Source organism: Athene noctua, chromosome 4 (genome assembly GCF_965140245.1).
Source record: "Athene noctua chromosome 4, bAthNoc1.hap1.1, whole genome shotgun sequence".
NCBI classification, from domain to species: domain Eukaryota; kingdom Metazoa; phylum Chordata; class Aves; order Strigiformes; family Strigidae; genus Athene; species Athene noctua.
In genome coordinates, this window is record NC_134040.1 from 20,527,472 (window position 1) to 20,551,497 (window position 24,026).

At 43.9% G+C, this 24,026-nt stretch overlaps 1 protein-coding gene across 1 annotated transcript; it reads right to left on the reverse strand.

Moving 5' to 3' along the window:
- Positions 1-1,721: 1,721 nt before the first annotated feature.
- LGI2 (leucine rich repeat LGI family member 2) lies at positions 1,722-22,562 on the reverse strand. The gene is made up of 8 exons (XM_074904613.1): positions 22,355-22,562; positions 22,162-22,233; positions 19,177-19,248; positions 15,921-15,992; positions 15,301-15,372; positions 14,027-14,196; positions 8,679-8,843; positions 1,722-6,189 (listed from the first exon to the last, which is right to left on the reverse strand). Exons 1-8 carry the CDS (start codon positions 22,549-22,551, stop codon positions 5,372-5,374), a joined length of 1,638 nt encoding a protein of 545 aa, XP_074760714.1. The 5' UTR covers positions 22,552-22,562; the 3' UTR covers positions 1,722-5,371.
- Positions 22,563-24,026: the final 1,464 nt, after the last annotated feature.

Consider the following 24,026-nt stretch of genomic DNA (forward strand, 5'->3'; position numbering starts at 1 on the left):
TTAGTACAGCCTGCTGTGATAGGACAATGGGTAATGGTTTTAAACTAAAAGAGGGCAGATTTAGACTGGTCTTAAGAAATTTTTTATGATGAGGATGGTGAAGCACTGGAATGGGTTGCCCAGAGAGGGGGTGGATGCTCCATCCCTGGAAACATTCAAGGTCAGGTTGGACAGGGCTCTGAGCAACCTGATCTAGTTGGAGATGTCCCTGCTTATTGCAGGGGGGTTGGACAAGATGACCTTTAAATGTTCCTTCCAACCCAAACTGTCCTATGATTCTGTGAAGACCCATATAATCTCTTTCAACCCAAACCACAGACTGTAAAAAACGTATCTCCCTTACCTGCTTGTCAAAGTGCATCACACCCCTCTGTGAATCATTCCAGGGTGGCACTGTGCAACTCCAGGTGCTTCCCTTCAACACTTTCTTCTCCCAGAGCCATGATATTACGTCCAATTTGACTTTGATTTTGCTGTGCATGGCTCTGTAAGGAATCGTGTCCAGCTTGTAACATATGTAGCTACCTACCATGTATGTGGATGGCACCAAACAGTCCACTCAGACCTCAAGATAACAGAATTTGCCTAGTGCTTCATAACATGAACCTCATCTTCCAGCATCTTTCTTCCCATTCAAGATTTTGTGAAACACCTGTGCAAATCATCACACAGCTCTGTGGCAAGAATGGCAATGGCTTATAGGGAGTGAGGGGGTGGATTAAGTTTTTGTAACTATCATTTGAAATGCTTTCAGAGTATCAGCCTCTTATTTTGTGGAGGATCTAACATCATGTGGCCAGCTGGTTTTGTCAGATTCTGAAGGTCAGTTCTGAAGCCCATTACATCATCTAGCCTGCAGTTTCTCAAAAAGGAGGATGGGATGTATGCGGAATGCAAGAGAAGGTAAGGGGTTTCCAGATACTAGGGAAAAAAAAAACAGTGTTAGCACCTCAGCTCCATTTCTCCTGGGTTAGGGTGTGAAAAAAAAGTCTCAGTAATTTCTTGCTGTGGGCATTGTTGCCAATAGGAAATAGTGGTAGCAGCTCAGGTCTGTAGGCCAGGAATGAATGGGACTCTTACAAGCTGTTTCTTACACATCTGCCTTCAGCTTGACCTTTTAAAAAGATCCTGCTCTGTCTTCCACTTGACATTTGCAGAGGAGTGACCATCACATTGCTCTTTGGGAATACTTTTCTCTTGTGACTTTCAAGGAGGAATAGAAATTTTCTGAGGAAGATTTCAAGAAGGTGGAACGGATGGAAAAAAAATGTTCACCTAGCAAGGGCAAAGAAACCGGGGGAGGGCAGGTGGGGAAATGGTCCTGATTTGAAGCTGATGTTTGAGCTATGATGAAGTTTCAGTGAACCACACCACAAGGGCTGCTGACTCATAAAAAGGTAGAATACCCAAAAGGAAAGCAATGATCCCAGAGCAATCGCATCCCATTATGGTATGTTAGACATGTCTTTGATTGCACAAGACTATAATTAGTTACAGAGAATTGCACTGTTTCTGAAGAAAGAAGAAGAAACAAAAAGAATTACTCCCTGAGTTAGTGACTGTCAGGATCAGTGGATAGTGATCAAATATTGGTTTAAATAAAATGTATTCACTGTTGATAGATTTATATTTATTTTGGCAATTTCAGAGTCAATGCCAATGATTCAGTAAAATTTAACAAATCTTAAGAGACCTCACAGCAAAGACCTGAAAGTCTAGCGACTGATTTTAGGGCTTGGTTCCTATCAACTCTACATGTAAGAAACCCACCTGAGTATCTTAAGTATCTTTTGAACATTGTTTTAAAAAATAATATCTCTTGGTTTTGTGGTAAGAAAGAAACAAAGGAAGGAAACAACTGAGTTTAATATGAACTAAAAATCGTAGTAATAGCTGCATTACACACCTGCTAACACTAGATGGGGTGTAAGGAAAGAGTGAAGGGGAAAGCCAGGGAACAGCAAACCTTGGAGGTCCGAGATACCTCAGGCACAGAAACTGAATTTAACTAAGCTGAGCACGGCTTCTTCCACGTTTTCAAAAGCCCAAACCGATCATAAATTGACAAGGCCCCGTTTGCCCACCTTGTCCATCCCTCTGGCAGTGTGGACCTTTGCAGCGTGGACATTTTAATATGCATGATGCACCACAATTAGTCTCATTAACTACATTTTATTCATATATTGAAAGAGTACATACATGTGTCCAGTATAGATTGCATCAGCTTCTCTTTACTAAAAAAAGCTCAATGTATATACAGGCTTAAAATGCTCCCACTGTAGCTAGCACACTGTATTAAATCTATGCTTATATAAACTACTGTTCTTTACATAGTTGCGTGTATTTTAGAATACATTAAAAATTACCAGGTGGCATGTTCTGTTATCCTTTCTCACTGTCCTGACGGTCTAACAGTGGTAATAGATTATGGATATGCATAGCTTATTTACTATTCAAAACAATTGCTATTAGAGAATATAGGCCATGGAGACAAAACCACCATTGCATTTGGAAAGGCAGAAAGTATTTTTGATGCTTAGTGATTTCTGTTGTATGGCTGCATCCTGCAGCTTTTCCTTGGGAGCAGGAAGAACAGAACACGGCTTTTTGAGACCCTGCCTTTGTTTAATCCTGTTCTTCATCACCTGGTGCTTTTTGCCCTCCCTCTTAGCTGCTTTTACCTCCTGTGCACTAAATCAGCAGAACAGGCAGGCTGGCATCTGACTCCAGGGTCCTCCTGAAGCCAGGAGGGATGCTGAGCTGGGCTTTCTGACCAACCAACACAGCTACTCAGCAGAAGCAGCAGCCTGCCCGCATAATTCATTTCCCTCATTTTCTTCTGGTCCCATGTGAATGAGCTAGACTCCTGTGGATCACTTTATCCTCTTTATTAAGCCTGTCTCTGCAGAGACCATTTTAATTTAATTCAACTTGATAGCCAAGTCTCAAAATCCCACTGGCTCTCAAAACAGTACAATCTCCTGGTATTCAATACACAAGCCCTTTTCCACCATCCTCTTGCTTCCCTTCAAGTAAAAAATGCCAAGAGCCAATTTATCTAAACTAGCTTTTAGTTCTGACTGATGCCTCTTGCTGAGTGAAAGGTACTCACAGTGAGCCCTAAAAGAAAGTGCTGGTGCACTGAGAAATGCCCCTCCTCATCAGAGTATCTAACTCGTTTTAAACATCCATGCTCAACAGAAAAGCAATAAAAAATGTCTTCTCACAACACAGGTTAAAGAAACTACTTGACAGCCATACCTGCTTTAAAAAGTAAACTGGGAACACGGTAAGAAATTGCATTCACTGGCAGACATATGAATCCTCTCTTTGTTTTGTCAGATTTGTTAGCTTAATCCTAGGAGAGGTATTGCTAAAACCTACTACAGAGGGTTGGTTTGCATCTACTGGTCTGATTGAACCACTGGGACTGCTTCACATTGCGATTCAGAGGGCAGTGCGCAATACTTCGGATGGCTGGATGGGCTAAGTTGCCAGTGTAATTAAAAATAAAACCAGAATGAGCACCTCTTCGGGAAAAAAACCTAACACGTAATTTTAAAACAGAATGAGTTATGTCTCTGAGAGGCCAGTAATAATTTTGTTTTATATATATATATATATATTTATATATAAAAGTCAGGGAAGGCTGTGATATGCCAGGTCACTGGTAGGTTATGACTCCTCATGGGAGTCCTTGTGCATAATCCTCTTCTGCAGCACTGTTCACATCTTGGATGTCAGAAAGTCTATGAGAACATCTCTATTTGTAGTACTAGGCCATGTTCCTCATGTCCAGGGCAATATGTGAAGCTCACTCAGCACAGAGATCGTTAGATAGCCCTGAGTATGAAGGAATAAAAGACAGTTTCCTTTGCTCTGCATGCTTTATGCAAAGCTGTTCTACTATCCAAGGCAGCAGTGCTGCAGGAAGACAAGATAAAACAACATAGTATGGTAAGTGGTATGAAAACTTACAGAAACATATTGTGTAAGTGAACAAACAAGGGCTCTGATACATAATTTGGTTGTGTAAGGATGGTGGAGAGCCCTTCCAGAGAAACGGTCCCTTACTGTTATCCTGACAGAGGCTCTTGAGTGCCAGGACTGCCCTATTTAGGTGCCCCTTAACACCTTAGTCTTTAGCCACCCAAAACACCAGTATGTGGAACAGAATGTTCACATCCTCCTGTTTAGCTTTCAATGAACTCACAACCTGGCAAAAGCCTGGAGCCATCAAGAGGAAATCTTTGGAGGCAGGGTTAGCTCTAGCCTGAAACAGCTCTGGCTGCCTTGGTTTCAAGAGACTTGGTGATACCAGTCCTATTTAGACCTCAGCCAGAAAAAGGATTCCCCAAGTACAGCCTGTGATGACCCAAGCCTGAATTTATTGATTGTGAGCTGTGCTGGGGGGAGAGCTGTGAATAAATCATCTCATTGTGTACAGACAAGCTACAGCACGCAGTATGTGAATGTGGGTGTGTGTTTCAGGCTAAGCTTAAGCTGTGCCTCTAGAATGAGAGATCACAACAGATTTACTTGTTAAAACACTCCAGAATCTACAGGGATCCTCAGGAAAAGTATGAAATAGGGCAAAATGGGTTGGATTTCTGAAATACCTATTAAAAAGAAAGGGGATGGAATTTGTAGTTGATTCATTCATGGCACCATGCAGACCTCCGTTATTTTCTGTCTATGTTAACTTGCCAAGATCTCAGAGTCCAGAAGTGATATACTCTTCCTGGCTACCCAGATACTGTGGGCTGGGGTACCTGTTACACACAATTTCTTACTGAAATAGTGAGTAATGTCAGAAAAATGGCAATAGATTTTGACTTTCCTTTTCATCTACAATGAATTAAAATGATGCATTGGACTTACTATAAACCACAGATTTTGCAGACAGACCTCAAGAAACCAAAATAAAGTGTATTCTGGAACATAACTGTGTGTTGTTACAATCCATCAGCAACCATAAAGAACTGGTTCTAGTCTCAAAATCATTACTAACATGTTAGTTGAAGAGTCAAGGTAACTTCTATGCTTTGTATGTCTTCACTTTCTTCACGAGACATTCAATTTAAGGTAGTTTTCTGGTTAAAATTTAGATCATTCTCTTAGATGTCAACAACAATCTTAACGCACTACACTCTCCGCTGAATGACTGCAGATTGCAAAGTGTCTTTGAAAAAGGATAAAACGGACATGTCATGCAGTAACCAAGTAAATGCAATCCCTGATTAATATGCAAGTTTGAAAAGTTCAGAAAATGTCACCATACTCCATAGGTGCACCCTGTTTTTGGAAAGGTCTCTTTTTGCTTTGTTTGTGTATAAATGTCATTTGACACGAATTTCACTCCAGCAGCTTTTCATAAACTCAAGTCAATGATGATATGTTCAAATATTTGAGTGTTTCCTTTAAAACTAGAGGCGAAGAAAAAATCTCTTCGATCTGTTGACACAGCTGTGAAAGACCGTGGTGCCTGCACATAGATTTCTTTAAATAATCTGAAGATCTTCTTTTCACCATCCCACTGGTAAATCTGGGAGAAGGTATAGTCACTTCCCAAGGCTAGGTAGTAATTGTTCTTGAAGGAGAAAGGTTGCAGCGTCATGGCTCCTCTGGATGGAAGAGCCTGTATCTCCACAAACTGTTTGCTATTCCATTTCATAACTCTGGAGTCACCAATGAATCTCGTGAGTGTGATGTACAGGTTATCTTGCATCCTGAAACTCTTCACAGCCAAGACATCTTCCATGTTGGGGATTTCACTGTGTGGGACAAACTTTTTGGAAACTTTGTTCCACTGGAGTATAATGGGAACCTGGGAACGGCTAGAGAGGATTAAATGTGATTTCCCATCTATATCAAGAAACTCAGCATCAGTGTCCCTGAACCACTCGTGAAGGGACTGGTATGAGTAAAATCCTTTGTTATTCCACTTGTACACTGTTGACAAACCTGCTTTAGAGCTATCTGCTATGACAAAAAACATTTCGCTGTCTATCTCAAAAAGCTCTATATCATTTGGCTTGGAAATGCGAGATACTTCAATATCCTGGAATTTGACAAACTTTGTCCAGCTTTCGTCATACTTGTAAATGTGTGAGCCACCAAAGAGCTGTGCCACCACCACAAAGACTTGGTCACCAACAAGAATGGCTTTACATCCCACTATGGACTGACCTATTGCCCAAAGGAAAAAAAAAAGCATATATATTAGCACAGTACAAAGCACCCTATAAACCACAGAAAGATTACCAAATCACCCCTCCCCTCTTTTAAATCTGCATAATTCTGTCTTCTGCTACATGCTGTCAGAGCTGCTTCTCATGCTTTTCTTCTCTCCAGTAACTGGAAAGATGACTTAAAATGCTGGAAATGTCACACCCTCAAGGTGTGCAGGTATGATGCACCCAAAATGGTCACTCCTTTTTATCCAGAATACTTTTTCTTTCTGTTTGTTCAAACACATGGCCCTTAATATCCCAAACAATTCTTTAAGCCAAATTTTATTATTCCAAAATAACAAGACTTGTTATCTCATGACTCAGCAGGAATCTAAAATTCTCTTATTCTTGGAATGTCTATCTTTCCAGCTTAACTAGAAAAATGAAATATAGTCTATTTTTCTTGCTCCAAGAGGGACAGAGTCAGCTTTTTGCTACTGTAAATAGAAATATTGATGCATCTTGTGGATATATCATCTGACAGTAGGATGAAAAAGATAAATCTAACTCTGTTGTTTCTGTTAAGTATTCCGGAGGTTATGTTAAACTAGAAATATTTAGGAATATTGCCGTTTCCAGATTAGATCAGATCAGGTTATGGTCTGTTTTGAGAATGTCAAGTTGCTATACAAGAACCACATCAAAAAAAGTAACAATAAGACTATTTACAAAAGGTTTTGTTGGAAGAAGAGAGGAATTCCTCTCTGAAGCGCACAGTTTAAGTAGAACTGTAAATACACAGATACCCCTATGCATGCTTGGTCACAGTCACTGCAGGAGACTCACCCGGGCACTTCTGCTGGTCCCCTACCCATAGCTGTTTCACAGCCAGCCTGGGATGATCTACCACCCTCCCAGTGTAGGAGGGGTGGGATTCATCACAAGTGCCGTAAGGTATCTGCAGCATAGACATGAATGCTTGAGCAGATCATCCAGGCTCTTTCTGGTCTAACTTAGTCAAAAAACACTCTAGAAGATATTTCACCTGGCCTCCATCTGTCTCCTTTTGCAGGGGACAGCAACACCTATTCTCTGCATGTTGACTGTAAAGGCAATCTTGACAACTAGCCCATGTTGTAAAGGGCTAGATCAGATATCTGAATACCAAGCATACAGTTAGTAATGAAACTCCCCATGGAGCACATAGCTGGCTCCTGAGATCTGCGAAACACTCTTTAGGCTCCACAAGAGGCTCTTTATGTGCAAAAGACTCTTCCTCACCTACATTTCAGAGTCCGGAGCTCAAGCTCAGGCCTTCCAGGAACACGGGATGGTTGTTCAAGAAATGAGTCTGGGCACATATGCTGGGTGTGGAGTTAGGACACAAGTGTTTCCTAATCACAGGAAGGTGAAATACCTCCAGAAGACAGCTGTCTTTGGAAATGACCCAGTCTCAACTTCATTTCCAGAGCTTTTCTAGAGCTCTTTGGGCCATCGGCTTCTCAATTTACATCCACTGGTATATATTGCCCCCTAATCTACCATCAATGAAACCTGAAAAGCAAAATTTTTCATTTCCAAAATTTCCTGATGGAGGGGTAGCATCTTCGTTGAGGAGGTAGGTGCTTGCTGCCTTTGTAGACTTCAACACCAGATGAGGACCCTGCACACTCTTTGTTTCCCAAAATGCAAGGTAAAAAATAATCTATCACACATAACAAGGAACAGGAGAGAAGGATGCTCCATGGATAAATGTAGCTTCTGAGTCTTCAGAACCAGTAGCTTGAAGTAGCTGGAAAATTGGGCAGCATATAACAGCTCTAAAGACTCTGTCCCTGCTGTCATGTTGTGACCGAGCACCATGAGTGCCAGTTAGGGACAGAACAGTTGTTAGCATTATAAAATCACCTGGCATCCACATGGGCTTTTTGTTTGATGAGTAATCTGGCCAGGATACTAATTCAGCATGTTTGTAAATGGAAAGTAAACATAAAAGCTTTACAGCACTTCTCTTTAGGTGACAACCATAGTTTAATTATTTCTATGTCATCTTCAGCTGTGAAACACGCTTTCCTGGCTAGCCTACCCTGGAAGCATCCTTCAGATCTATTTCCTTTTACATTCAGTACAGCATTTTTATATTCTGTTTTGCAAGCACTTTGGCAAGAGTGAGGACTCCTTCAGCTTTAACTTGCAGTATAATCCAGGCAGTGAGTGCTAAGCTGGGCCACGGCATGACATTCACAGCAAGTGTTTGTGCCTTCAAAACAATTCACAAGATCAGACAAAAAAAGCCTAGTCTGTGTGCTACAGCGAGGTTAAATGTGCACGTATTAATAAGATGCACTACTCCATGAAGTCACCCATGTCCAAACATTACACACTTTCATCTGCCAAATTCAACACAGATTCGGGACAAAAACTATTGACTGGTCCCATTTACGAATCTCATCCTTGTGAAACACCAACAGTTCATCAATGACTGGAATCCCAGTGTTCATATACCTGTGATATTGTCATAACTCCTGAAATTCATTTCAATGTGATCCCACTCCAGCACCATGCAGTTCTCCATGCTGGGCTGTGCAATGGCTACGAACACATCATTCTTTGAGTTGAATGTATCCACTGAAACTGACTGGTAGGGCAAAATCTGGTGAATAACAAAATCTAGAAACATACATTTACAGCAGTTAGGATACATCATTGCTGGAAACACGTAGTAAGTGGTCACTGATTATAACGATTTACACTGAAAAATTAGTGAAATACTCCAGATTTTTTATAACGCTAGCATGGAAGTGTCAGTGCTCATCTTAGGCATGCAGCAACAGGGGAAAGTGTCTCCTGCTTTTAGGCATCATAAACTGTCCTCTGGAAATACAGTTGCCAAGGAGATCAAATAGGTGAATAGTGGCAGAAATCAGATTTTCCAGCTAGGCTGGCTGGTATCAATGAAATCACGATATTGAGAGAGAAGTCTCTTTCCCCACAGCTGGAGGTTGCTTTCCCGTTAAGTGAAATGGCCTTGCTAGAATCACTTTCAAGCTGAGAGACAGCAACTTCCAGCTGAAGTCCAATAACTTCTTAAGTCATGCAAATTTAATCACTAGCAATTTGTGTTATGCTAAACCAGGCAGAAAGTGAAATGATATCTAAGGTTTGCCTGGGGATAACCCCATTTTGGCTAGACCATAGACAAAATGGTGTAATCAAATACTCAGTTAACGTAACGTTTTATGGAGCATTATAAAGTAGTTTAGGCATAAAATACAACCAACCTGCAAATTACTATCCAGTGGAAAACTTAATTCTAGACACTGAGAATGAGGAGTTGGAGCAACGTGTGAAGACTAGGAGTGTAACTCCAAAATTCAAGATTTATTCTCAAAATCTAAGTACCTTTGTATATTTAACTCTAAAATTCACCCTGGGCTAAGTCAGCAGTCAGCACAGAGCCAATGTGGGACAAAGTGAGGAGACCTGGGTCTGAATTTGATCTTTGGCCTACAGCTGGGCAAGATGATTATTATCAGGAATAGAAACCAGTATAGCAGAGCTGACAAAGAAAAGCCAGCACCTGGGTCTAGAACATGGCAGAAGGCCTGCACTGAAGTGATATATGGGTATAGATAGATAGAAAAGGAAATGCATCTTCTGCTATAATGGTGTTTCTCTACAGAACCACACACTGCTCTGTTTCAAGCTCCATTTGCTACATGCCTTCACCATGCACTCCTACAGTGGAAGGGACTGAGCATCCAGGGGTTTTGGTGAAATGGTAATTAAGTCCTCACTCAAGTCCCTCATTTTGGTGCATTATGAAATAATTGTTTTTGAATGAAGAACTCGGTCTCTGCATGCTTGAAAGTCTTGCCCTTGAGGAGTTACACTTCTGGAGAATAAAGATAGATGACTACCATTAAGCAAACAGAGCAGATTCGACAGTTGTGAAAGAAATTACAGTCTCCATTCTTTGAGGGACTACTATAAATAGAGTTTGGGCTTGATTCATAAATGCTGGTAGGAAAACAAGAAAGTTATCTTCATTCTCACTGGGAAAATAAAAGGACTGAAGAAAACTGACACCAAACTATGCAGAAAATAAAAATAAGCAATAAATCACAAAAGGTAGCTAAGGATGGAATAATAGCAGATACAGTCACAGAAAATCAAAATATTTTTAAAATCTTGAGAATAAATAAAAAACCTAATGCTGAAAAAGACATATTTTGAAGTCTGAAAAGAGTTGTGAAACATTTTGAGGGAATCTGTGAGTTAAACCAAACCAGTCTGTGTGTTAAAACCCACTGCTCATTCAGAAATGATTCAATGTTAACACAGCTATTTTTACTTCTACCTGTCATTGGGCTCTTTATGTTACTGGATGAGTAAAAATGGGTAACAAAATCAGTTGTAATCAGTAAAAGCAGTAAACGTTGTTTTTAGCACCAGCTGGAAATACCAGACTCTAATGTGGAACAGGATTACACAGTAAAGAGATGCTGCCACATCAGACTTGCCAAAAATTTTGGTCCTGGGGGCTCGATTTCGTTTTACAGGCAGGTCCACATGCCTTGCTTTAATGCTAGAAAGAGCTCATACAGTAAATGCAGGGTTGAGGGGATGTGTGTTTCCCAACACTTTTCTCTTTTAAAGCTGGATCAGCCAGCACAGGAGAGGGAAGAGGACACGGCCTCACTTCCCCCCTGTGCCACTGGCTGCACAGGCTGTTGCTCTCTCCCTCTCACCCCCATGGACAGTTTCACTCTCCCTGTCTCAAGACACACGGTTGTAACACTGCTTTCTGCTGGCTGGGGTGGTCCCCCTGACCTCCAGCTGCCCACTCTGCCCCCTTTGCACTCTTGCTCCCTTTTGAACTGGCATGAGCCATCATGGATGAGGGACCCAACACTTCTGGTGTTGGGCTGATTTCCCTTGCGGCAGCGCCTGCTCTGGTTGATGCCAGCACACAGCCGACCCCAGCCGATGCTGGCAGAGCAGAGGGGGAGCGCATGGGGAATGCTGGAGGACACTAATGAGAAAGGGAGTGATGATCTATTTGAGCAGCAGCTCCTAAACTGCATCCTACAACTTGATCCCCCTTTCCTCATGTCCCTTCCTTCCTGCAGTGGAGACGTCTACTCCAGGGCAGGCTACCCAGGACCTGGGGGTGCTATCAGGGAGCATTAGCCATTCCTTCCCATCTCCCACCATGGCAGCAGCACAGGTGATCTCCAGCACAGGGGCGAGTACGGAGCAGGTAACTCTTTGTTTGCAAACTACCTTCCAGACAGCGGGGAGAGGACCACCTCCAGAATAGTCCCAGCTAGGTAAAGAAAGGGGAAACCAAGCTTTCAGAGCTTGGTGAAATGATCCTTCCCTGCAGGTTTGGGCAAAGCAGGTCCCAAGCATGCACACAGCGTGTTTCCAGTTAACTGTGGGAGCACGAGGCACATTTTCCAGTCTCCTGGAAGTAAGTTAACACGTGCTGTGCTTACAGCCACAGCACGCCCCCCTCACATACTGTTGAGGGAGAAAGATAAGAAAGGAAGTGAAATAGCTGTGAGAAATGGAAAAGGGAGATTCTATCACAAAAAGAGTTAAAAGTGCAGATCATCGACACTGAATTGCTTTCTCTGTGAAGAAGCAATAGGACCATTTTGGGTTTTTACTTTTTTTTTTTTTTCTTAAATTTGGCAGCACGTCTTTCCATCTCCTGTTACCATTGTAGCAGTTTAGTGGATGCAATGAACTGATGGAGCTGCCAAGATGCATGTTTTATCAAGCAAACTGCTTTGTTACCACACCCTACATCCAGTCGTGCTTGACAAAGAGTACCAGAGACCAGAAATGATGGAAAGTCTGATCACGCCTGGCAAAGGAGAGAAATACAATACTAAAGACTTACATGAATGAAAGAGGTTTGCAGAGCACTGCCCATCACCAAGTAGGAAAGGAAAATATATCTACAAGGTAAGTTGCTTTACTTCAGAATACACTACAAGCCTAAGCCTGTGACTAATCAATCCTCAGGGAATGAATATGGGCATATTCATATATGCTCCCTTTGGATCTGGGGGAGGCAATGGTAGAGAAGGAAAAAGCAGCTGTGACCTAACACCACAGACCACCAAGGCCACCAGAGGGTTACGGCTCAAACAATGCAGCTGGCAGTTCAGTGCAGAGCACAAAGATGCTGTCTCAAGGGTGACACATTCCTGAAGATTTGCATTTCTACTCTACTTATCTCTGGTTTGTCTCTTATGCATCATTTCTACATACAGTCTGTCCCCCTCGGACACTCTGTAAGGACGCCAGAACTCCACGCCTTGTGCACCCTCCACCCTCACTAGCACTGGAGCTCTGGGGAAGCCTGCTGCTGCCTGCCCCCAGGCCAGGGAGGTTAGGCACACAGCCTTCCCTCACAACAGCCTTGGGATGACTGGTTTGAAAACATCCTTTACTATCTGAAGAGTATATTAAAGCTATATACCGTGCTGTGAGAGCACTTCTCTGATGGCATCTGAGCAACTATTCAGCTGGGCAATCCTTGCACCACACAACGCCTTAGCTCCCCAGCAAAAGCTACAGCATGTGAAATCAGATTTATGCTTGGAACAGACAAAGGGACTAACATTAAGGGTGAATACTGCCTGTAGCAACTTTATAGTTAGCTTTCTAGATACAAAGAGATGACAGAGGGCAGGTAGGTCAGTGTAGGTCTAAGGACCAGGTAGATAAGGCTTGTTCTCATGCTGCGCAATTGCTTAAACCAGATTGAGATGAAATAAAGCCTGCTTTTACTTTGTACTTTTGCATGTCAACGGATTTGCAGACACAGGAACATAACTTTGGTACCATTTTAAGCTACATTGCCTTCCTGGTTTTGACATCCTTTTATGTAGCAGATTATCGCATTTTACCTCCGCTGTTCTTCTGAAATACTTTTGAATTCTGAGTTGATTCTCTTTTCATTTACATATTGCCCTTGGATTACCTTTCATACCTTGTCCTGAAACTTCATTTTACATTACTAATAATCAACTTTTCTATTGTCTTTTAATAATGACTGACTTGATGACAGATGAAAACTTGAACGCCTCTGATATTACTGTATAGAAAAAAGGCAGAGTGCTGACATCGTAGACAGGGAAGAAGAAAAACAATACTCGTAGCTGATTTTCTCAGTTATATGATGTGACTACATTTAAAGATCGGTAACTGCAGCTGTTCAGTCATAAAATATAAGCATAACCACATGCAAGTTTCTCTTCACTTCCTTTAGCATGCTTTACATTACCTAAAATAAAAATCAAGATCCTAAACAAGACAGTAGTCAGAATATTATTGGACATTTCTCTCCAACTTAATGGAGTTCCATGAAGAACTGCTGGCAGTATTGCCGTCACATTTGATGCTATTAAATCGTGGCCTATTGAATAAAGATAACAGATATAGCCACATTATTTGAACTTCTTTTCATTGCTTTCTGTGAAATACAGAGATTTTGGGAAGCTCATCTGCTATAACTATATGGCCTTATTCCAGATAATAGAAAGCATTCTGTGATGAAAATTAAGTCACAAAGTGAGTCATAATCAAGTCTTTTGGTATATGAATAGTCAGAGCTCTTCTCCCATTATCACTTAATCCAAATAAAAACTAGGTACTTACTTACTTTGGCTTCAAAATGTAATTTTCCCATTTTATGCTTGTTCTAGTACTCAGAAGTGCTTTGTATTTAACCCTTTCCTCCCCCCCAGGTCATGCTCACAGAAGCGAAAGGGTATAGTCTAAACTTCTGATAGTTAACCATTTGTAGTGTGCTTAGAAATATACATTCTGAATACCTGTAGTGGTGCATTCATAATCAAAACTTGTCACATCATTTAACTTCTTATCCTGATATTCTGCTGGACCAATACACAGGACATCAGAAACAGTGGAATTTGTCATCTTTAACCACAAAAACAACCACTTGGCTTTGCAGTCACACTCAAATTTATTTCCCCTTAAATCTCTAAAAAAACACACAGAAATAAACATATTTGAAAAAGTTGATAGCAATATGAATACTACAGAATGGTTATCACCTTGACATGCTGAATTTAAAAATATCTGAGTAGCCTTGAATGTTTTTGAACTGAGAACAGGGAAGTTTCTTAAATTTTATTTGGACTCTCTTACTACGTATTCTCCTTCACTGAGTGTTGTCCTTGGAAAAACTTTCACTGTAGGAAATATGCTCACATATAATCGTAGTAATAGAGCACTGTGATTCACGTGTAAAGTCACTCATGTTTATAAGTTTTCATAGGATTAGGACTGTAACATAATAAATCCTGACAGTCTGGTTGTCTGCTGCAAGCCTCCTTCCCACCATCTACCGCTGACACAGATAAATCCCATTTCTTCGCTAAACTACTCCAGTACCTCTGGTTGAGAGTGGCCTTGCTGGTACCATTTAGTGTTACACTAAAATACAGATGTAAGGCTTGTATTTTTAGAGTCACTGCTGATGTGGAGTCAATTTAACCTCCCTGTAATAACGTATGTGCAATTTCAACACTGTACCTGTTCTTCGATCCCTTGGCAATTTTTGTGGCTTACAATTATACTTTGCTGTTCGAGAGAGCCAGGCCAAAACCAGGGGAAGCTGACTAGCAGCTCAGTTACACAGGAAAACATTGACAGTAAGTCAGCAATGTGCTACAATGGCACAAAACCAAGACAAAAAGCGGGTTTTTTTAAATTAATGCCTTTTACTAAAATAATCTCAGGGAATACATGCAACAACAACAGGAAAAAATGTTCAGAGAAATTGTAGTTTTAAAATTCAGTCCCCCTTTCCCTAAAAAACAATTTATATGAAACACCAGAAAGAAGTACAATAATGCAAGCTACATACAGCATTATGAGAAGCAACAGTGATTTGAGAAACAGCAGTTATTTTAGAGGGGTCTACCAAGTAAACAACTGTAAAATAAGAAAAGCTAGAACAACAAAATGCACATTTCCTTTCTGTGCAGGTATGAGATACGGCACCACACAAACCCAGAACGTAAAACTCAGAATTGCAGAGTGACAGAATCAGGCAGTCATTAGAAAGATTCTGATTACTTACAGTTCAATTAAAGAATCTAAATCACTGAAGACATCCCTTGGCAGAGCTTTGAGATGGTTATTGGCCAAAGAACTAGAAAAGAAGGTTAGAGCTTAGGATCATTGCTGTCTCGTAGGGCTGACTCTTACTGAGTCTGAGCTCACTTACAGGTTGTTAATTATCTGGTACTGCCCAGCCACTGGCATTGTTAATAGTTACAAAGAACAGGCCCATATCAATTACTCTCATACAAGAATGGAGATTGCTTGAACCTCACATAAAAGTCAAATAAATAAAGCTTTTTTATTGCCCAGGTGCAAATGTAACACACAAAGCAATCACTGAGCATGCTGAAAAGAAACAGGAATGTCCATCACGAGTACGTGGTGTGACAGTGGTACTGGTGCAGCATCCGCAGGTAACGGATGCACCCAGCATGAGCTGCAAGTGTGCGCAGGCAGGCGAGCATCCCCCAGTTCTGCCCACAGGAATTTTTTTAAGGCCAGTTTTTAATTTGCGGAAGGCATGTTGTCGACAGCAGGAGAAAGCTGACACGCGATGGGGAAGGGAGGAAAACCAGTGGTTCCCCAGAAGAGTTTTGTTCAAGTACAAATTATTCTACCAAGTATTAAATAACTTACAGGTGAGTCAGGTCTCGAAGGCCACGAAATGCATTTCTTGAAATTGTTTCAATTTTGTTTCCTTCAATAAATCTGGGGAAAAAAAAAAAATTAAAATACTTTAATTAGCAGTATTATTAGCACCACCAGTGCTTTAACATATGGTCTCCAAATTCAACAGGTTCCTGGGTCAGCCCTTCAGACTTAAAGGCAGGGAAGTCTTGGTGGACCTGCTCACATTCCCTCTTCCCCTTTCCTCGGGTGGACCACAAGAAATGCTGCAGGTACTGGGCAGCACAAGGGAGAGCATGTGACACAAATATCCAGGAGAAGAGGAACAAAATAAACAAAGCAAAAAACATTAGTCCTCTGTCAGTTAATCCTCTTGGGGTGTGTTATGTGAGGTAAGAGACTTGTGTAGGAGAGGCATCTGAGACAGACTTTGGAAGCTGAAGTCCTACCTTCCTCTCACAAATAGCCTGCATTTTAAAACCACGGGGCAGCAGAGCAATGACGGGGCTGCCTAGGCTGCAGACAGATGCTCTGATGGGGAGCTCCTGTGGCTGCACACCCAGTGACATCTCTGCACCCACAGAGCCATGACATGAACTGCAGCCATATACTGGTAGACATCTGAAGTCTGCATAAACGGCAAGACTGCTGTCTTGTTTTCCTTCTTGCTGCTGCAGTTCAGTTCCCTCCAACCAGTATGCACACAAGTCACGGCCCTGTGCACTGGGGAAATAATGACAGGCATGTATCGATTCCAGGAGCATGCCGCTCCTCCTGACAGCATTTAAAGAGCGGATATTTGAGCATCTTGACCCCTGAGTACTTGAGGATGCATCCCTAAATACACCATCAGCCCTGCAAAGTGACTGCAGCCAGGTGGCCATCAAGATATTGTGTGGTACAGCTGTACCTGGATGAAGAAAACTGCATGCTGACTTTATGAAAGGTTTTATGGATAAAAGTGTCTCCCCTCCTCCTACACATCCCTGTTTGCTTTCCAAGGAAATGAGGGGAAAAATGCTATGAGCCAAGGTCTCTTTTTGAGAGAGTCAAGAAGGGGATGCAGGAGATGACAAGTGCTCTTGGTTCTGCAGTTTACGCATAGCCAAAATCCATGAAGTAACCACGATGCTGACTGCAGGCAAAGTGTGCAGATGAGAGATCATTGTGTCTGCGTGAGGGATGTCAGAAGAGGGTCAGCTGTACTCTGTTACAAGGCTGCCAGGGGACACGATTTCAACCTGCAGAACAGAGCCAAATGGCCTCCTGACACCCTCACCAGCGCCTGGCATTGCCACACAGCGCCAGTTCACCAGTCTGTCCAAATAAACACGGCTGCACAGAACATGCTGCAGCGAGTTGATGGACATTTAGGCTGGAACTCAGTTATTTGCCAGATTACTGAGTCACCAAACCTGGCCTCAAAGGGTTGCTACCGTGAGAACACCATTCTGATCACCAGAAAAGCTCCCATCTTTATCAGACCTGCCTTATCCAGACTCTGTACATGATAGTTTGAGGGTGCATTGAATGCCACTATCAGTGCTGAAAGTGCAGCAGAACACAGCTGGAGATATATATACATACACACACACGTGCGCGCATATATATATACACATTTATAGGTATCTGCAATGGGTGCTCCCCAACTGGTCTTCATCCGCAGACTGTGCGTTGTACACAAAGAAACTTGTCCTTCTTGTTTGTTAGCGTGGTTTTCTTATTCTCCGTAAGGCTGGATCACTGGCAACTGGGAGATATGAGTCGGTGAAGCTGTAGTGGTGTTGCTGGCTGCACAGCCAAACACAAGCCCAGAGAAAGGCCGCTCACACCCAGTTCCAAAACGGCGGAGGTGTGATTTGCTGAGAAGAGGAAGAGCTTTGTGGACTTGGCAGGGAGGGCAATCACAACCATTAACTGAGTCCACTTGTTCAACTGCTACTAAAGGAAATTGAAACCTTTGCTAGTCCTCACTCTGCTCTCTGGCTTGTAGCTGGCAACCAGGGACAGAGATTTTCCCTTTGACCAGCTGAGGAGGGGCAGGATTTTTTTCTTTCAGATGGAGGGTCTGGCTGGAGTCACCAATGCAACCACTACAACTGCATATGCTGCTGGGACAAGCTCCATGTTAGACTCATCAGCACTTGAAAGCAAGACATTAATGAAACAACATATAAATGTTTTTCTTCATTTTTGAAAACATTCTGCATATTGTTTTTTCTCCTGTAGACACATGGAAAAGAGAATGATTAGATAACTCACTATTGCTGAAAAATCCAGATGTAGCTGAATTGTGGATTTCAACATAGACATTTACCGTTATCCCCTACTTCTTGGTCTGCAAATTCCATTGTTGGCTGCTCCACACATAGCGGGCTATTAGTCCTGAGTATATCCCCCCCTTAATACCTACTTGCCTGCAAGACTTAGCAAGAGTCAGTTTTGTGAGCATTGGTCTTCCTTTAGAAAAAGACAGAAACGTTTTCCACAGCTACCTTTCAGCATGGGAAGGTGAGTGGAAAGATGAATTTTTTTCAGATCATACTCAGAGTTTCAAACATACCAGCTCATGTCCGGTAACACAGAGAAATAGCAGTCTGTTGGAGTATGAAGTGAGGACAACCTGGTACCAGGGCTAACACTTTTTTTAAAAGAAAAAAAGTGACCTAAAAAAAAAAAAAAGATCAGGAAATGAAGGTAATGTAAAAATCAATGAAGAAGTGAACTAAGTAAAGAAAAGGAAAGTTAAATAAAAATAATTACAATAATTTATATTAAATAAATTTACATATTCATATATTTATAATTATTTATAAAGATAAATGCCACAGGTATTAAGTGGGATATTAGAACAAAAAAAAAAAACTGGAGAGGAAGGTTTAGGGGAAGAGAAGTATCTGGTAATCAGGGTTGTTTTGGGCCATACACGGATACTCTGCACTTCCTCTGCAGGCCGGGAGAGCATTGTTGAAATGGCACTATTCTGGAGCCAGGACAAGCTCTTGCTCAGCAATGCTTTTTCAGCGTACTGTAATTGCACAGAGCCACCTTGCATTCACGGCATATTTTAAAAATCCACTGCAACCTCTGAAAAATGGTGAGCCATCAGAAAGGACATTTGCACAGGAGTGGAACATAAATCCTTCATCTCCCCTGCTCCTGGAAATCACAGTAAAGACTAAAGCTCCATGGCAGGAGTCTTGGCAACTGATCAAAACATCTTGATTTATAAAGGACAGGGGAAGACATAAAATACCAAACTTACAGGTATTCTAGATGGAAGAGACCAGCAAAGGCATCATCTCGTATAACAGTGAAGGAGTTGGAGTTTAGCAAGCTGAAAATGGAGAGCAGGCATTAGGAAAGCACATTAAAACTTGACACACTGGATTATGCCCGTTGTGTTTATTGCCCATGACCAAACTAATCTTACTGACTCGAGCCCATATTGCCCCACCAATGCAGCACACATAAAATATTGTGGAATGGTCTATAAAAAAAAAAAAAAAAAAAATAAAAGGCATAATGTGATGCTAGTTAACATCCACTATTCTCCAGGAAAATATTCACTGTGCCACTGACCTTGGTTAAATGCAACCTGGCCCTCAACTCTCTGGTCCCCTGCGCAGGACAAGCCACCCTTAGAGGGTAGGTCTGCTGAGTGTGGACCCCAGTTGCCAACCACCCCTCCAGCCACACTGACAATTTTCAAGAGGCCATCTCAGCAGCACTCCCAGGCTCCCAGAAAGGGGGTAGCCCTTTTGTACAAGCACCAGCTCTCCTTTGTGTGTCTCGGTGGATCAGCAGTCACTTGTTCTGCACTCCCAGGGGGATGCTCCAAGCCAGACCTGCAAACTGGGCTATGGCCCGCAGCGTGGGAGGAGAGCACACGGTTCATGTGGCCAGTTTGTCAGCTGGAAACGCAGACATCCCCAAACCCCCAGAGACAGAGTTCTGCTACCCCTGCAAAGCAAAACCCTGTGTCCACAGGCAGTGAGGAAGAACAACGGCACTGCCTGCTGCAGGCACTACCTTGCCGTCCCGTGTGAACTTCAATGACAAAACGTGTCAGAGCTGTGCGAGAGCAGTTGTCACCTGAGCCAGGACAAGGCGGTCAGGGAGAAGGATGCTACAGAAAAGCTTTGCAAGCAAAGTTCCTTCTTTGCTGTATCAAAGCACAAGGATCTTCAGTGTTGATGTCCAAAGGCACAGACAGCAATCTCCTTTTAAGAAAACAGCAAAACTTCTAATTCGGTCCCAAACTCGAACACTACTCAAAAGAAATAATTCTGAAAAAATGTCAGAATTTTCTGCTATGCGTGAATATCTCTGCACTAACCACTTTAATAAAGTAACTTATTAACCCCTTTTGTATGGTTTTAGGCATTTTACTAAAAGGAATTTAGAAGACTAATGAACATGAAATGCAAACTTTCCTGTGAAGTTCAGTTATTATGCTAATACCAGACAAATGCTCCTTAAATTATCCCAAAGAAATCTAACAAAGATGCAGGCCACCATCAAAAATAAATCCTTGCATTACTGCCTTACCATGGCTACTGCCACAGAAGACATGGTCCTGAGGTACCCAAGTGCTCAACTATGCATTTATCTCTTTTGTCATTTAATCATTCTTTCTTCTCATGTTTGAAGGGCAACCTCACAAATTACACTAACCAACACAATTTGTCAGGGCCCAAGGTGGTGGCAGTGGTGATGACAAACCCTTCGCTTCCACATCTGATCTATTGCATAAAGTGACATGGGTAACTTTTGATTTTCTCAACAACTGACCTCTGCCCCACGACCCCACGCATGTCAACACCTCCTCCTGGAAAACTACTACAACTAATGAAAAGGGATAACCTTCATCTGCTCTGCCTCCCTCTTCCCAGTATCGGAAACATGCCTGATTCCCCGCGTCTCTAATTTTCCACCCACAGTTTCTCTTAACCCACTCATGGATTCGTCCCTTTCCCTCCCAGTTGGCATGAGATTGCTTGTTTGCCCCTGTTCACAGGTGGGCAAGGTCCCTCTGCTCTCTGCCCAGGGCTCTGTGCTGGCCCCTAGGTCCCACAAAAACTTGGGTTTGGGACCGGTGCCAGGCTAAAGAAGGGGAAAGCCTCCACCCCTTGCTTTGCCCACTTCTCCCCAGCATTTTCCATAGGGTGCTGCCACCTCCCAAATAGTGAACCAGGCTTTTGAGAATGAGGTGGGGGTGCCTGAGGAGATGAGGCTGGCCATCATGCTACCAGATGCCTTTAGGGACCACCTCTTGCTAAGACCAATTTTAATGTCCAGCTCTGTGGCAAGCACTGAGCCTGGGTTTCTGACACACCTCGCACCTTTTTGCCGGATTTTTCTTTGCAGTGTGTCTTTGCTTTGGGGACAACCCAGTCCTTACAGGGGGAGACATGGAGGGTCTGCTTGGTATCGGGCGTTACAGGGCAGGCTGCACTGGGCAGGGATGGGCACAGGCGGTGGCACGGCCCACCTGAGAAACGAGTATCTGGGCTCCCCAGGGAAGTTGCACTGCATCCCGTACCTCTGTTCCTTCCCCTCTACTGCTTCCCAGGACAGCTAAATTAAAGCAAGTTTGGGTAAGCTACCGGAGCTGCAGCCACACACCTGACAGCAACGTGGGCACAACCGAGTGACGTGCCCGAGGTCAGGAAGAAGGGAGGGCTGCAGAGTGCCGGGGGCTGGACACTGCCCCTCGGGACACGGGACCGTCCCGCCTGTAGGTCCACGGGGTCAGAAGGCATCCGAGGGGCCACCCAGGGTCATGCTGCAGACAACACCAGGGCTTCGCGCACTGAGGCTTTTGCTCCCGGGTGTGGCCCGGCAGCCTCCGCTCGCCCCGTCGCACCCGCAACGTCCCAAAGCCGAGGCGAGACTCCCGGGCACAAAGTGAGCAGGAGTGTGAGCCACTGCATGACTCCGGGGGGAAAACTCAGCCCTGAACGTATTAAAGCTGAAATTAAGTAAAAAAAAAAAAAAAAAAAAAAAGAACGAACTTAGAGCATCAGAAAATATTTTGTCCTCCTTCAGTAAATAAATAACACGTTTTATGAAGTGGTATACGAGCGGAGAAATGCATCCCTCTGTTATGAAACGGCAGCTACCTCAGCAGAGTTGCACAAACTGGGGATTTACCCGCTACCTCCCTTTCTACAAGGGCACCCGTAGCTCTCCTGAGGAGGAACGGGCGAAGAGCCGCTGGGTGCCTCTTCCCCAGTGCCATACTTACAGCAGCTGCAGGGAGGGCAGGTGGGAAAACATCCTGTCCTTGACTTCCGAGAAGCTCCCGTTTACCAGGCTCCTGGAAAAATGGGAAGCCACCCGTCAGGCGGGACCGCCCCGCACACCCCCCGCCCCACACACGCACACACCCCCCCCTCCGCGCCCCCCATGCCCGGCTCCCCCCGGTCCCCCGCACTCACAAGGAGCCCAGGCCGGCGGGCAGGCTGCGCGGCGGCCCCGCCGCCCCCACGCACAGCGCGGACTCCCGCCAGCAGCTGCAGGGGGGGGCGCAGCGCGGCGGCCTCCGCGGGGCGACGGGGGGCGGCGGGAGGAGGAGGACGAGGACCAGGATGGCGGTGGCGGCGCACACACCCCGTACCCGCGCCGGGACCGCCATGCCGTGGCCGCCGCCCGCCCGCCTTCTCCCGCGCCCTGACATCAGCGCGGCGCCGCCTCCGCAGGCGCAGCGGCGGGGCCGGGCCGAGGAGGGGGGGGGAGCTGGGGGGGTCCCGCCGCCTCCTCCTCCTTCTCCTCCTCCTCCTGCTCCACCGGTCGTGCGGGGCGATGCGGGGGTCACCGCCGCGCTCTGCCTCCCGGCGGGGCTTCGCCCCGCCGGGAGGCAGAGCGCGTCGGTGTCCCCCGCTCCTACCCCGCTCCCCCGAGTTAATCACTTCAGGACGACGATGTATGGAGGGGGTGTGTGTACGTGTGTGTGTCAAAATTTATTTGGAAAAGGGCAAACCTGTGTTGGCGGTATGGCTGGGATGAGTTCTTTGCCTCCCAGCCAGCTTGAATTTCGTGAGGAAAATCCCGTTTTCCCTCTTAGTCTTTACAGAGTGAAATGGTATGAACTTTTTAAGAGACACACACACGCACATATATATATATATATCTCCATCTAGTTTACACTGTATACTGCATAGTCATGCTTCCTAAACGACCCCAGCTCATCGTAAGGAAGAGGATGACAGCTCCCACCCTGAAGAAAAAAAAGATACCCCTTGGGCTACTGAGATAACACCAGCATCCTCACCCCTCTAACACCCCTGTGAAACCCTCCCATCATCCAGCATCATAGTAGCAAAGACCAACCCCAGGGATGTCTAGATCAAGCAAGAAGCAGATTGATGATGGCACCATAGAATTATAGCTTCTTTGCGGTAGTATATATGTGTTAAGTAATGATTGATCAAGTCGTGTTGTATCTGGATGCTTGAAAAGTATCGGAACTGTGTGTAAAACCAGATTCAGGGTGCTCCAGTTTGAATGGGACACCTCATGCACACGAATAAACGAATTACTCTTGCAACTCTATCCTTCATGTCCCAGCCTCTCTCCTCGGCTGGCACGGGTCAGTTGCAAAATTTTCATGACAAATTCTGCTGCTGAAACTTGTGTCTGCTGCCTCTCACCACTAACTGCACAGCTCCAGCATAGCCCCCTGTTAGGTGGTTGAAATCAGCAGTGAGACTCCTCTTGCTGAGCAGACCAAGGTGTCATCATCTCCACCCATACATACTCCCTCAAGCAGGCAAAAATTCAGAAAGCATGAGCAACACCTGAGTTAGCGGGTTAATCCTGTATCATCTGATTAGGTAGAAACGAGACAGAGAAATTATTTGAGGTCAGAATTATTCCCAGTTTTCTTTGCTTGATTTTATCTTTTCAGTGATTTTAATGACTCATGTAATACACCTCTTCACAGGAGCTATTACGTACCACATCTGCATCTTAATTCAACAACCACAATAATCTCAGAATGTGTCTCTCGTTGGCAAGCAGACAGAAATTGTTGTGAACCATGAGCCCTGTTGGGTTTTCCTATCATTCTCTTCCTGCTAGGTCACGGGTGCTTTGTCCTGAGGTCACTGT

Bases quoted from the DNA above. Each gene is read 5' to 3' on its own strand.
- LGI2 (XM_074904613.1), bottom strand. From the start codon at position 22,551: ATGGCGGTCCCGGCGCGGGTACGGGGTGTGTGCGCCGCCACCGCCATC. The intron at 19,249-22,161 runs GTAAGTATGGCA...CTCCATTTTCAG, and splicing joins CTGCCCTCCCTGCAGCTGCT to CTTGCTAAACTCCAACTCCT. The intron at 15,373-15,920 runs GTAAGTTATTTA...CTTCTTTTCTAG, and splicing joins CTTCGAGACCTGACTCACCT to TTCTTTGGCCAATAACCATC.